The following is a 15,990-nucleotide window of genomic DNA, read 5'->3' as shown; positions in this document are numbered from 1 at the left end:
ACATACCACCTCTCCCCGCCCCACCAGCCCCTCTTTCTCCCACCAAGCAAAGAACTGGCCCTCACATTTAGAATTTATGGGGTCTAAGGATACAGAATACACTTTGTGATGTAACTCAAGTTGCATGCGGAAGCAAATCCAGACTCTTTCAGCATAAGTTACAGGCAATATCCACAGTAGCATGAAGTTCATATTTGTCATGAGAAGAGAGGACCAGAGAAGGCTCCACGTTTAAGATCCTAAGCCCCATCCTCACCCCACGCTACACCCTACCTAGTAGGGGAAAGAGAGTAGGAGGGCCCATGCCGAATGCTGAACCCAAGAGGGGTTTGAACCTTGAATGCAGAGGCAGGGGGAAGGAGGAGGAGGAGGACCTAAGAGGAGGGTCAAGGGGTGTGTGGGTGAAGGTCATCTGAGAAGCGAACACCTAAATGGGATTAGATGTAGAGGAAGTTCCTTGAGGAACACACCTCTGAAGGATAAAGGAGAGAGGGCAGGATCAGTCAGGGGAGCCTTCAGGCTCAGATGCAGGGTTGACACGTGTGGAAGGAGAGAGGGAGGGCCCGGAGATCACAGCGGAAGAGCCTCAGACAGCAGAATATTGTGGAGAAAATGATGGCGAGGTTAAGGAGATTCCCAGTCCACCTGGAGGGAAGATATGCTTGGGTTCTCATACCCCTGCTGTGCACAGCCACTGTCTAAGAAAAACAGGGCCACAACGCTGTGGCCACAACAGAGGCACAACGGTGTGGGAGGTGCGTCCCACGGGGGCCTCTCTTCATTTAAAAAAAAAAATTTTATTTTTGAGAGAGAGACAGAGTGGAAGTGGGGGAGGGGCAGAGAGAGAGAGAGGGAGAGACAGGATCTTAAGCAGGATCCAGGCTCTGAGCCATCAGCACAGAGCCCAATGCAGAGCCTGAACTCACAGACCACGAGATCATGACCTGAGCTGAAGTCAGACACTTAACCGACTGACTGAGCCACCCAGACACCCCTCACAGCAGCTTCTCTTGAAGACAGCTCAGCAGGGCTACCTTCATGGCTACCACAGGAGGGACACATGTGTTGTCACAGGAAGGGTCCCAATGAAGTCTCTAAGGGTCTAGGACCCTGGCCCTGGGTTAGAGCAGGAAGACAAGTAGAATTATACAAATTCACTTCTGCCCACCTGCCTATGGGTTAGAAAATACTGCTTGATCAAGTTAAGGACTGACTAAACATTTTCTAAGATTCTCTGAGTTGGACAAGCTACCAGCCAGGCCACTTGCTGTGGACATGTAATGCTGAGTTTAGATCTGCAATTGTTGTTTTGATAATAGCATTATATGGGGACAGGGGTAGCCAATCAGTGTATCTGAGTGTTATCTGTTTGCCTTTATTAAACTTGAACTTGTCACATTGTCCCCTAAGCCCCCACCACACATATGGTTTCCTTTTTTTTTTTTTTTTTAGGGTTTATTTATGTGGGAGAGAGACAGCACGTGCTCAAAGGAGAGGTCAAGAGAGGGGGAGAGAGAGAATCCTAAGCGGATTCTGCTCAGTGTGGGGCTCGAACCCACGACCACAGGATCATGACCGGGGCTAAAATAGAGTCAGACACTTAACTAACTGAGCCACCCAGGAACCCCCACACATACGGTTTCTATCTGGCACTTGACCTATGTATATCTATGACTTCTCACATGTATGCCTTCCTCCCATCCGAGGTCATGAGCAACTCGAAGGTAACTGTGGTCTTACACTTTGAATCAGCATCGTCTAACACACATAGTTGTTTTGGGGTTTAACATCAGGTAAATAACGGGATTGAGCAGCCAGGGGATAGGCTGGGAAAAAAACTGAAGAACATTTATTTCAGCCTACTTATGTACAGAAGGTTCTAGCAGTGACTTATAATAGAAGACACAGATGTGTCACAACCATGAAAAACGATAAATGTATCAACGCTGTTATACAATGCTGTACGTCAAATATATTTCACAAGAAAGAAAAAAGAAATAAGGACAAAGGAAGGGGGCAAAGCTGGCCTGGGTACAACGAAAAATTACTGAGCTAAGGATTGCTACTGAGACTGAATGCAAACTTTACTTCTGACCTTTTCCTGGCAGGCAAGACAAAAAGGAAAACTCAAGTTATATAAGGTTCTTATTAGCTAATAAAAAGAAGCATGCCAGTTTTTCTATACAAGCAGATTTTTTTTTTGAGCACTGACTTTAAGAAGAATTTATTTTACGGTCCCTTATAAAGCCATCGACTTTGAAAATATATGATGGTTTCAATAACAGTTTTATTAAAGAAAATACGGAAACTCTGTTTTTCCTGTATGGCCATTTCTTATATTGATTTTTGATAAATGCCACAGTTCAGAGAAGACTTTTCTTTGGGGATTTAGGATGTAGTTCAACCATCAGCAGTGAAATGAGATTGATGGATTACGTCTGGGCCTGTAGCCTGGGAACCACGTGACACAGTAATGATGCCCAGAGGCTACGTATCAATTTGAGATGATTAGCAAACAAATGAAGTTGTATTAAAATAGAATATAACTTTGGCTGTATTTTTTTTTTTTTAATTTGGCTCAACAGTTCTGCCCTGACACACAGACATGTTGAGTTGACCCTGGGCCTGTACCATAATAAATCCCATGTAGGTATGATGATCTATAATTGATTCGAATAGGACCCCGACTCCTACTAAGAGAAATCCCGGAGGGTGTGACCAATGTTCCAGAAGCAAAATCCTTGGGTTTACAGATCCGTTGAAGCACCAAACCCAGCGCAACAAGTTGCTTTTGGATTCTGAGGTTCTTCAAGATTTGAATGTGCTAATATGCTATCACAGATTGAGCTTCTGGTAGCTAGGCCCTGACCTCAAGATCAGTGTATACAAGTTTATTATAGGTGGCTCGGCGGAGCAACACCTAAGGAAGACAAGAGTATGGGAAGGGAGGGGAGGGGATGGGGAGGGAAGGGAGAGGAGGAGAGCAAGGTAAAGCAGAGGGGGAAGTTGGGTGAAAGCCGTGAAGAGCTCTGAACTCATGTGGATTTTTGGAGTTATGCCCAGTTGGATGAGGGGCTGGGGCTGGACACCCCCACACAGACCACTCATTAGAGACAAGCCGCCCTTGGAAAAGGGTGTGCTCTTGGGTCAGGTGGCTTTCTTTCGCAAATGGCAATTCTCTGAGAAAGGTAACACCTCAGGATTCTGGGCCAGTGGCACTGACAATGACTGCGGACTAAGCCACTGGAGACTTTTGAAGGTGGTGCATCATAATGTGTCATATGATGTTGTTGGCATGGTGGTTGTTTTGGTTTTTTTGTTCTTTGTTTTTATCAAACTAGAAAAACCCACTTTTATTCTGAGGCACAGCTCAAACATCTCCCACACCTAATGGTAGAGAAAATATAATTTGTCAAACGCCGCTCTATTCCAATGACAAGATGTAGACTTAATTCTGTAGGATGGGTATATAGGTTCGGTTTTCTACTCGGCTACTACCTCCCAGAAGCCAGATGTAAGTGACCTCGGCAATGAAAAGAGCTTCTTATTTAGTCACATAATTTGGGGGACAGTTCCAGTCCTGTGTAGCTGCTCACCAAACCGAGTTCTTTCTCTTTTCTTCTGGTCCCTTTATGCCACGTAACTTTTATTTTCATGGCTGTAAGAGGCTCTGCTCTGTCCCAAAAGGGAAAGAGGCAAAAGAGAAACACCATGCAAGCTTCTTGCTCCACAAAACGTTCTGAGGCACCATATGCTTTCTCCTGACTTTTCATTAGCCAGAACTGAGTCACATGACTGTTTCTAATTTCCAGTGCATCTGGTAAAGTGATTTTACCTGAGAACATTTAAATGGCTTCTCTTAATTGGGAAGAACGAGAGAAAGGATCCCGAGAAGGCGACTAGCACTGTGACCACAAATACTAGCTTTTAAATCCTTCCTTCCTTGTCCTTGATTGGCTGAGCAACTGCAAGAACAAATTCCATAGAAGGAAAAGGAATATAGTCATACAGTATTCCTAGGAATATGAGCACTACATCACAACAGATGGCTATGCTTTCCACATGTAGCCGGCTTAACTCAGACTTTCCACATTTTATCTAAAGCAGTTTACGTTTATTACCCTAGATTTATGGTTGCCTTTCTACCATGTGGGACAGAGCTGTGCACGTGGTCGACATTCGCTGTGTGTTTGTGTGCGCGCACGCATGTTATGTAAACAAAGGGATGTCTGTGGCATACAATATAGCACTCTCTTGTGTCATGAAGTCATAAAATATATCATGTGTCTTGCTGGCATACATGGGAAGCCCCTGCAACGGTGGTTGAGAAGATACTGAGGATGGATTTTAGTCCTTGCTTTGCTGTGTTTGGTCTTGGTTAGGCCACTGCCAGATGGGTAGCTTCCTGATGATTTGATTTTTTATGTATAGATTTTAGACAACTTTGAGAAATAACCACGGGAAAGCTGCTCCCGGTAGGATTTAAAAAGTAGGGGCACCTGGGTGGCTCAGGCAGTTACGTGTCCGACTTCAGATCAGGTCATGATCTCACGGTTCGTGATTTCAAGCCCCGGATCGGGCTCTGTGCTGACAGCTCAGAGCCTGAAGCCTGCTTTGGATTCTGTATCTTCTCTCTCTGTCCCTCCCCCGCTCATGCTCTGTTTCTCCCTCCCTCTCAAAAAATAAACAAACATTAAAAAAAGATTTAAAAAGTGTAACAACCTCATCCCTTATTGAAAAATTATTGTTCTTTCTTCTACCTATCTCATCCAGGAAAGAAGCCTCCCTTTCTACATGATTTTTAACTTTCTGCATAGGAAATTACAGTTGAACATGATGTCCACAGATACACATTAAACACACAGATACAACAGAAAAAGAGTGTGATGGCCCCACTGATATTTCCCTAAAACACCTAGTATTCCCTTTATATCAGCCTCTAGGGTTAGGGGCTCCTCATTCTTCCCCTCTCCTTGAGGAAGGGTCTTTTCCTGTCCAACTCTCTTCTCAAGTATTTTCTCAATGGACCGTTCACAGCATCACAAAATTAGAAGCAGAGGCCGTGGTGAGTGCTAGATCCTTTTGCAGGTCTCAGATGCTCTCAGCTGATGCCAATGCTCATGCTGCCTGGCCCCACTTTGAGTAGCAAGGTGTTGGTGGCATGATTGGACTTGTGGGCAAGTTTTTATAAATAATGATGTCTGGGTTCCACCCAGAGAACTGAATTTACTTATTATTGGGTCTGCTTGGGCATCAGGTTTTTAAAAGCTCCCCCAGGTGATTCTACTGTGCAGCAACGACTGAGAACCAATAAGCTATGAACCAATTACAATACTTCCCCCCCCCCCACCAGGTCCCTCCCAATACACAATTTGTTAACTTATGTATTCTTGTACGCCCCCACGGTGGTTAATGCCACCTTCTGGGTGTTGTTTTTATTCCAAGACACAGTTTAGCAGAGGACCCCATTTTTGGCATGGGCTCCATTGTCCTATGGAAAGACTCTGGTTTCTGCTTCCATGTTGCAACCCCTCTGCCAGGTTCTTCCAAGGAAGATCCTACAGAGGGTTTCCATATCTTGGGGGGGCCTAGGGCAGAGAAAGAGAAAACAAGGTGTGGAGATGTCAGCAAAGAGGAGTGAGGGAAGTAAGGAGAGAGAGAAAAGGGGGAAAGGAGGAGGAGGAAGGGGTGGAAGAATGGGGGAAAATGTGAAGAAAGTAAGATGAATATAAGGGTCATAGGTGTTGAAAAATACTGAAAAAAATTGCCAGTAGATATTTACTAGTCACCATTGATGGAGGTGACATAAAAAGTCTTGCTGAGATAGAAAAAACCATAGGGGACCCTGGGTGGCTCAGTCAGTTAAGTGTCCAACTTTGGCTCAGGTTGTGATCTTGCAGTTTATGAGTTTTGAGCCTGTGTCGGGTTCTGTGCTGACGGCTCAGAGCCTAGAGCCTGGAGCCTGCTTTGGATTCTGGGACTCCCTCTCTCTCTGCCCCTCCCTGGCTCACACTCTGTCTTTCTCTCTCAAAAATCAATAAACATTAGAAAAAAAATAAGGTCTCATTAAGAGACAGGAATAAAACCCTCGAAAAGCTACATTAAACTGTGCAGTGAAGAATAAAGGGGAATAAAACCAGATAACACAGGACTTCTAGAGAGACCAATCAACAAATGAGAGGTTTTTTTTTTTAATGTTTTATTTATTTCTGAGAGAGAGAGAGAGAGACAGCATGAGCAAGGGAGGGTCAGAGAGAGAGGGAGATACAGAATCCAAAGCAGGCTCCAGGCTAGCTGTCAGCACAGAGCCCGATGCGGGGCTTGATCCCACAAACCGTAGGATCATGACCTGAAGTCGGACACTTAACCGACTGAGCCACCCAGGCACCCCACAAATGAAAGTTTTAAGGCAATAGACAGCACAGACTGCATTTTTATGCGGGGAAATGGTATCAGTCCTGTTGCAATAGATCCCTTATTCTTGGCCTTATTAGCTCAAGTCCAATTATGCATAGAGGTGGCTACTGAGGAAATGACATTTAACCTATTCTGTATCTGGGAGCCTTTCTGGCAGTTATTTAAATATTTTATAGTTCTCTCCTTTAGCCCGTACAATCCAGTATGTTGTCTGCGAATATTTGCTTTGAGGAAAAAAATTAACTTTCAAAATTTACTTGAAGATGCCCTTTGAGAGTCTTATCCCCACTCCTAATGCCAGGATGCACTTCTAGAAGTTTCTTCGGAGAGTTGAGGTCTTGATACTGTTTGGTGAGAATAAAGAAAGGGGATTCAATCCAGTCAAAGTGGTGGAGGTTTGGTATTCTGTTATCTTTTCTAAGAAACCTGCTTAATTTGATGTGTTGAACTTTGGCAATACGAGTGCCTTTCATGACATAAAAGAAGCCAATCTTGAAAAGGTGCAGACAGATGCTGAGAGAGGTTTTTATAGTGGGGCTGAGTTTCCTGTACTGCTGCATGTAATTAGGCATGAAAATAGAGCTTCACTCATTTTACTAGCCCAGGGGGAGGGAGGTGGTGCGGGGGTGGGGTGGGGTGGGCAGAGTTCAGCTTACTTAAAGGAAACACAGTCTTTCTTTAACATGTAGGTATGTCTCCATCTCTATAAAGAAATAAGAGTTTCTGTGTTCATTTTACAAAGTCTGCACAAAACTAAGCTTGGGGTAAGGAACATGTCATTTCTATTTATTCTAAGCAAGCATCATTTACCCATTTTATAAAGAACGTGGATGGTAAAGATGGTGAACATGCATGATTTAGGATCAGCATCTTTGGTGTCCTAACAACATTAAACAGAATGCGTTGCCTTGGCACTCTGGCTCGTCTCCATCTCCTTGATTTTCCTATTTTACCGTTTTTTTTTTTAATTCTTTACTCTTCTAGGCTTAGTGCTGTAGTATCTGAAATGCTTGTGTGGGGTGCCTGGGTGGCTCAGTTAGTTAAACATCTGACTCTTGATTTCAGCTCAGGTCATGATCTCGTGGTTTGTGAGATGGAGCCCCACGTTGGAGTCTGTGCTGACAGTGCAGGACCTGCTTGGGATTCTCTCTTCCTCTCTCCCTCCAAATAAATAAATAAAAACTTTAAGAAATCAATAAACACTAAAAAAGTCAATAAGTGAAATGCTTGGGTCAATAAACAATTGAAATGCCAATTTTCTAAGTCAAGGTAGCATCTCTTCTTTCATACTCTTGGTTTTCTCTATGTTTTATTGAGACTTTGGTGCCTGGCTCATAAAATCGCTGCAGAATGCCCAGCCCCCTTCAGCTTTTAGGTTTAGAAGTCCAGTCTGTCTAAGAACAAAGCTGGGGTGCCTCAGGGAGACAGAGAGAGCACTCTCTGGGTCCCCTTCCATTGCAAGCTCCATTCTAGAACTAAGTCCAAAAGGTTGGCTGTGTGACTCCACTGTCATTTCTTCTGCACCACATGGAAAACACGGGAATCTATGTTTCACATGTGCTGGCCATATAGTCTCCATGAGAATCTCAATGCCAGGACACAGCAGGGAATGTGAAAAAGGAGAAAAAATACTTGAGGCCAAGGAGCCCAAATCAAACAAGGGCATCTCATTTGAAGAAACGACAAGGTGAGCATGGCAGAGCAACACGGGGCACTGGGCTCTACCAACAGGAACCCATAAGACCCAAACAAGGAAACAGCACACTGCTTGAAATGCCTACACGTGTTGCTCTATAGGTCAAAAGGAACTTACCTACTAGATGCGTATGCAGGCTGGTCTTGCTCTTTTCCAGATTTCTTGAGGAGGCAAGGTTTCTTGCCCATGACCACAGAGTTGTCCAGAAATGGAGACAATACTACAGCTCATAATTCCTGTGTGCTAGTCCAGTGGGTAACACACTGAAGAGAGGACACAGTGCAGGATGGGTGGGACACGGTGCTGGACAGACAGGTGGGAGGGTGTGGTGGCGATAATGAGCACACCTGTGCCGCGGCCAATTCTGCTATTGACAAGCAGCATGACTTCGGACATAGGACCTAAGCTTTCAGAAGTTTTAATTTCTAAGCTATAAAATGGTACCAGTAATATCTCCACATAAGTGTGGCTGGTACATTAAAGACATTTGAGTATCAGGCCCTTCTTCTAGATCTTCCTTCATCCTGTCAAGCTTAAGTTTGTCAGATGATCCACGTTTGCAAGATCCCGTCTCAACTCAGTCCCTTGGCCTCTGGTGTCTACCGGGATACAGAATGGTCCAGAGATGGCCATAGAAACACTGCTAGTAACTGTGAATAGCATACAGTGCTCCCTCCTCCTGGTAAGAACACATTTGACTTCCAAACTAAAATCTGAAGGCCTCTTATGGGCCACGCCAACACTTTGAAAATAAAACTCTTGAAGTTTCAACAGAAATATATTTTTACATGATAGGACGAAACCATCTGGAACTTACTGCCCACATGCTTTGAAAGAGCTGTATCAACAATAGGGTTGTTATAAACTCAGGCTCCACACTGTCTCCTAAAGGGATTAGACAGGTCTCACAATGTGTTATAGGCAGAAAAAGTGACCCAAGCAGGGGCTGAATCCTTAGCTGTCATTAGTATTTTCTCATGTCAACGCTGGGATTTGAGAAGACAGAAGGAATTGACTTACTTTATATACTTGTCTGATCCTTTAGTACTTAACGAAAACTAGAATGTTTTATTTCACCCCTATGGGAAAATAGCTAAATAGGGCAGTTTGTTCCCGAAATAAAATATCAGCAATCAAAATATTCTCAAGGTCCCTGAGAGAGCAGAACATCATAGGCTGATTAGAAAGTAGGTGTCTTGAGCTTATAGGTGCTGTTAACATTGTTTTATTTCCTTTATACAAAAAGTAGAAATGAAAGAAAAAACACTCCTGACAGAAAACAATACCACTGACCTGATCTCACTGAGGAGCTGAGCCAAAACTGCCCATTTTACTGAAAAAGGAAAGTTCAACATTAGTGAACACCCATGCAATGGATGAAATACAAGATGGTACCGGTGGCTTGGTGGACATCGTGTGGGGAGGCTGAACCAATCCACACTTAGAAAAACACAGCATTTGCCCAATCATGCTTTTAAACAGCATCTCTTTAGAAACAAGTTATATATACAAATGTCACCCCAAAATGTGTATTATATAGTCAACTATTATAAATTTAAGGCATCCTGATATTGTTCTTCTGCTGGTGAGGCATTGTTCTCATGATTCTATTTCCACAGTGGAGAGTCCAGAAACTTCCAAACTGGGTCCCAAGGGCAGGAAGGAGAGATAATAAAAAAGTGATTTACAAGAAGAGCTCATTTGACTCTGGCTCAGCAATGTGCTTTATGCTGTAGGATTTCTTCGTTTTCCTATTGATGTCATTATGCCTAAGAAGAGAAACCATAAAGGCCAGAATTAGATAAAACTATGGTCAAGTTACAAGACACCACCACTAAACAGCTCACCAAAAAATGGAAATTATCCTCATACAAACCACACTGAAGGACGCTTCATTCCAGTAGGCAAATTATTTTCTTTTCATATAAACCACTCTTTAAACAATAAAAGCTATAGTCATGTAATAACACACACTTATTGGACACTGTTTAATTCAGCTCTGGAAGTAATTTCTCAAGCATGCTGACTGGAATCCAGGCACAATGCTAGCCCAGTGAATTTTGTCAGAGTCAAATAAGATAATAAGTATAGTAACGCTGGTCGTGCAGAAACAAGAGCTGTTTCTATTTGAATGACATGGATTCCCTGGTGACATCTGCAATCTCCAATAAGCCTGAGTCTTAATCATTTAAAGAAGATTCTTTTTTGGGGTATGTGATTACTGAGTAGTAGCACACTGGAAGACCATAAGTAGGTAAGTTTAGGCGAAAAAGAAAAATACGAGGGGCAACAATGTTTTCCCTCAGTACTTGATACCTAGTGAATCTCTGGGAAAAAGGACACGTCAAGCTTTGGAATAGTTCTGTTTCCTAAGTGAATTTCCCTCCAGGGAGATGCGTTCATTTTCATGAGATATCATTCACACTCCAGGTATAAAAATCTTCCAGAGACGAGTTCTCTCCTGAAGGTGGGGGAGCCTACATATTAATAAATTCCCTCTTATTGCCACATCAGATAAAAACAGTGTTTCTGGGAATGCTACTTGCTAACATGAGGACACATGTGGACGGAAGACCCGAGGTGGGGTTTTATAGCCTCAAAATTGTGCTTGCTTACAAAGACCATGTGGTCTGTTCTCAGGGTTCTACTAAATATGTGATCCTCATCACCATCTGAAAGTTCTTTTTTTTTTTTTAAATATTTTTATTTATTTCTAGGAGAGAGAGAGACAGCGTGAGCAGGGGAGGGTCAGAGAGAGAGGGAGATACAGACTCTGAAATAGGCTCCAGGCTCTGAGCTGGCAGTCAGCACAGAGCCCGACGCAGGGCTCGAACCCATGAACCGCGAGATCATGACCTAAGCTAAAGTCGGACGCTTAACCAACTAAGCCACCCAGGCACCCCAACCATCTGAAAGTTCTAATTATTTCTTCGAATTGAACTTAAAAAAAAAAAAGATTTAATTTCTAAGTAATCTCTATAACCAACACGGGGCTTGAACTTAAAACCTTGAGATCAAGGGTCACCTGCTCTACCGACTTAGCCAGCCAGGTGCCCCTAATAGAACTCTGGAGAGTTTCCATAGACAAGAAAGGGAAGAAAGGGAAAGAAAATCCTGGCTCATTAAAAGATGTCTGAAGGACTTCCAATTCAACACGGTGGATTAAATCCACACATTTGCCACCCTTTTCTTATAAGACAACACTAAAAGGAAAGTAAAGAAACAAAAAAGGCATAAACCTCAACGAATGAGGACATGAGCAAGGAGATGACAGTAGACAAAATACCAACACTCTTTCAGATATAGGAAGGTCGATGGACATGTGGAAATGATTTAGCAGAATAGAAGATGCAGAAATCTGGACCTACAGTCAGGGAACCCAACAAGTTGATTGGTGACAGTGAGTACTAAGTGGCTACTGAAACTGGGAGGTTGATTTGAAAAATTTGTGGAAGTAGCAGTTCATATCCCAGATTACCTCTCTGACCCAGTGCAGCCAGGTGACTGGACATATCCCAATGTGAAGGAAAATTGGAGGTCACAATTGCAAGGCATGAACCAGAGAGACTCTGAATTCAGCTGAAGGGGGGTGGAGATGAAATGAAAGTTTCCCTAAGTGAGAAGGCGAGAATATAATTCTCAACCCATCTCCTATCAGTCTGATTCATGAATTCTCTCAAATTATTGACCCTAGTAAGAGACCATAGTTTCCTTAGCTGGACAAATCAACTGGCCAAGAGAAAAGACCTACAAATACTGCCAGTTCAGGATTTTCCCAACAAAAGAGCCTAGTTCTCGCCAGTGTGTGTGAAACAACATCTACCAGTCAGAGGGCCTCACCCATAAAGTCAGAGCTTCTACTCCACTTTACTGCTTTGTTTTTTAAAAGAAATGAGGTAGGAATCAACAGACATTTGAGGGAAGTTCTACTATGGAAGACAGGGACCAAAATAAGCAGAGAAATGGAAGTCAAAGTTAACAGAGATAACAGAGGGAGACAATGAGAACTTTAACATTTTTAACAAGAAAAACTGTCTGCAATTCATATTACAAAGGGTTAGTCTTTCTAATATATAAAATATAAAGAGATGCTGTAAGTCAAAAGAAGATGACCAGAATATCAAAAAAATGAAGGATTAAAAATAGTGCATTTGTACAATGAAATACTATGTAGCTATGGAAACAAATAAACTCTTTATACGTGAATACATAAAGACCTTTAATACATCAGGCGAAAAAAAGCAAGAAGCAAAACTGTATATCACATGCCACCGTTACTGCAAAAAGGAAGAAAGACAAAAATAAACATTTATATTTAATTGTAAAATTTAAGTAAGTCTTGCGTGTATAATGCTATAAAAAAGGAAACAAAGAGAAAACCAACAAGGTACTATTAGAAATTAACACTTTACAGCAAAAATTTAAAAAATTAGAAATATTGGAAGATACATTTCAATAAATACTTGAAAAAGAACTAGGAAAACTATGGATGAAGATAGAAAAACAGAAAATGTGAGGATCGACCCAGTGTGTCCAACATTACAGTAATACGATTTCCAGAGTGAACAGAGAAATTACAATGTAGAAAACACTCAAAGACACTGTATAAAACCACTTCCCAGAATTGAAGCATGTAGGTTTCCAGATTGAAAAAAGCCTTCCAAGTGCCACATGTCAGGAATGAAAATGGAATCATGACAAAGTATCAAGAAATCATAATACAGAGGATAAAGAGAAAAATCATAACAACTTCCAAGGGATTCGTAATTAGAGAGGAATGGAGCTTCCCAATAGACACAACAGGAGAAAGAAGAAAATGAAACAGTGTGTTCGAGATTCTGAGGGGAAATAACTTCCTATCTAGAATTCTATACCCAGCCAAACACAACCAATCCAGTCTGAGGGCACATTGAAGACATTTTCATACAGGCAAAGTCACAACAAGTTTAGCATCTATTCACCTCCCTAGGAATGAGGAGATCTGTTTGCCAAAACGAGAGAAAGGATACCAAACACAAGAAAGGACAGATTCTGGAAATAGGGCTCCAGACAGGAGAGAAGCAAAAGGAACTCCCAGAAAAACATACATGGGAAACTCATGGAAGACAGCTATATAGCACTGCCACGTAGCAGCAGTCCAGACTGGGGCAGGAGGAAAGAGGTTGTCTCTATGAACAGACCAACTGAGAGATGCCTGATTTGTCTGAATGCACTGAAAGAAGTTTTCATGTTAAGAAATGAATTGAAAACTAAGAAGTCCAAATTACTGTGTCCTAAGAAAATGCGATGTTTTAATTAGAAAGGGAATACGATATAGCATACTGCACGGATTCAGTGTGATTCATATTTAGATAGCCATAGTAATACTAAGCACCATGTACTGGATTTAATCTCAAAGATATATTTAATCCCAACTATATTAACAGTGGGAAGAGGAAGTAGGTAGGGGTGTGTGTGTGTGTGTGTGTGTGTGTGTGTGTGTGTGTTGGGTGAGGGGTGGTGTTGGGTGCTGAAACAGAGTGAGACAAGTTTGGTTCATCGTGAAGAATATTGATTTTCAGAATCCTGGCCCCACAATTTATTATTATCCTTACTGTATGAACTTGGACAAGATACATAATCTCTCTGCACCTTGGTTTCCAACCTGCAGATAACAGTATCTACCCTATTGTGTTGTTGTGAAGGTTAAAACAGTCATATAATGCATTATAACTGTTAGCTATCATTTTTTTACCTTCTATAGTAGAGTGCCAATACATAACAGGGAGAATATCTAGAATTGAAAAGCTGTATGAGCATGTGAAGTGGCCATACAGAATACAAGAGAATATCTCTGAGGGAAAGCCAAATGACTGATTCAGGAAAGCGGAAGCAGACACAGGGTAGGTGGTGCAGAGGGCATCTAGTTTTTGTTATAATGCTAGCATTACTATGACATGTACCAAGAACAGCTGAACCAAAAATTAAATAAAAAATAAATAAACGTTAAAAAGAAGGCTTAGGTTAGGGTCTAAAGATAATATCATCACTTAGACATTAACAGAGTATTTCTGCTTTAATATAAGGGGGGCCATGGTCAAAAATACCAAAAAAGAACACTTTCCATGGGACAAAACGCAGCATGATTAGAGCTGAGTCGGTAGCAAGTAAAATGTTAACGCGAGGCATTTATTTGAATAATATCAGCATAATTCAAGCCTCCCTGGATCCTTCAATTACCTAGTCCTGAATTACCAGTATTCAAAAGAACAAAAGCATTGGGTAATTCTGGCATGAACTGTTCCGATAATTTGCTGTGGCTTGATTTCAGTTTTGGATATGAAATCACATTCTCGGTGACCAAAATTGGAAAGAAAAGGCTCAAATTTAAGTAACAGCTTTTCAAGTAGTCTGACTTGCTGATTCATCCAGGCCTGGATTCCCTATTTCCACAGTCCATGGTGACCAGACAGCAATTTACTTAGAGTATTAGTCAAACATGGCCGGTGGGCATGCATTACATTTCCACCAATCACCAAAACAGGGACTTTGTGATCTCCTTCACAACGTTACCGAGAGCAAATCTATAAATCCTGCCCACTACAAGATGGGATTTTGGTTCAAAGAATCAAAACCTGAGCGTAAAGCACCCACACTAAAACTCACTGTAGGTAGATTGGTCGTAATCAAAAGGCCTAGGTTTTTACAGAGGCCACCATTCTTTGTGTGGGGTGACAGGCTCAGTCTTATTGCTGTATTTCTCTTTTTTCTTCTTCTTCCCTGTTTACCTCTCTCCACCCTCCCTCCCTCCAAATATTTATGAGGTTGCCAGCATGTGCCAGGCACCGAGCTAGACACTGGGGGTAAAGATGAGGGCCTGGGGAGGCTGTCAAGCACCATATACATTTCAGGAGCTTCCTGGTATTTTAACCGTGTCCTCTGTTAATTGTCTCGGGACTCTGATCTCCTTGATGAAGGCAGCATTGCCTCATGCTGGCACAAAGCAAATGTGTGGCTGTGCACTAAAAACGTTGCAAAGAGAGCGCTGGCAAACCAAGGATGGGCCATTCGGGCCGGTAATGTATCGGCAGTGTTCTCAGTGTGGGAAGGAAAATCCCAAATGACTGTGGTTGGAGCCGGGAAGCTGGGTGAAGGTACTGGAAGCTCTCTGCATAAAGTCTCTATATGCTAATTTTAAGCCTCACACAGACTGCTGCTTCTTTGAAAGTCCAGCGTTATTAAGGGTTGATAGATAGGCACCGCTCTTTTTTTTTTTAATGTTTATATGTTTATTTTTGACAGAGAGACATAGAGGGGGAGAGAGAGAGAGAGAGAGAGAGAGAGAGATCGAGAGCAGAGGAGGGGCAGTGAGGGAGCGGCAGCGATAGAGGAACAGAGAGAGAATCCCAAGCAGGCTTCATGCTGCCAGTACAGAGCACTAGGCGGGGCTCGATCTCACGAGCCACGAGATCATGACCCAAGCTGAGATTAATGAGTCTGACACTTAACGGATTGAGTGGCCGAGGCACCCCCAGGCACTGCTCTTTTAATGCCTGGAGACACCCTGTGGTGGCCCAGGTGGTGCAAATACTACACTAACAGAACATTACGTGGTTCAAACCTGGACCCTGGAAGGAGGTGAGGAAAGGAGGGTGGATGTGGGAGAAGGGACTTACTTGTTTTTCAATTTTGTGCTTTTGTTTAAATCAGAATTGGCATGCTGAAAGAATTCACTCCAGACGGGATGATTTGGTTTCGAAGGCTGGTCTCCCCTCTGTACCCTCCTACTTAGAGTTCATGGCTGTTGCACATGCTCGTTTCCTGCCCTCCAAGGGCAGTGGGTCTGAACGTGGGATCTTGGAAGCAACAGCTTTTTCTAGGTCTCATCCAGCTTTGAG

General features: G+C 42.6%; 1 protein-coding gene across 2 annotated transcripts in view; it reads right to left on the bottom strand.

Moving 5' to 3' along the window:
• Positions 1-9,331: 9,331 nt before the first annotated feature.
• Positions 9,332-15,990, bottom strand: part of LOC120225219 (synuclein alpha interacting protein) — a 158,190-nt gene continuing 151,531 nt past the window's right edge. Inside the window, exon 12 of one of the 2 annotated variants that reach the window (XM_039223470.1) lies at positions 9,332-9,882. In XM_039223470.1, the coding sequence (XP_039079401.1) occupies positions 9,798-9,882 (85 nt within the window). In that variant the 3' untranslated portion in view covers positions 9,332-9,797. The remainder of the gene's footprint in view (positions 9,883-15,990) is intronic. The other variant, XM_039223471.1, reaches the window with a different exon arrangement.

The sequence above is a fragment of the Hyaena hyaena genome, unplaced genomic scaffold (genome assembly GCF_003009895.1).
Source record: "Hyaena hyaena isolate Hyena2069 unplaced genomic scaffold, ASM300989v1 scaffold_1355, whole genome shotgun sequence".
NCBI classification, from domain to species: Eukaryota; Metazoa; Chordata; class Mammalia; order Carnivora; family Hyaenidae; genus Hyaena; species Hyaena hyaena.
Note: the sequence above shows the minus strand (reverse complement) of the source record. Positions and strands in the feature narration are given on the sequence as shown.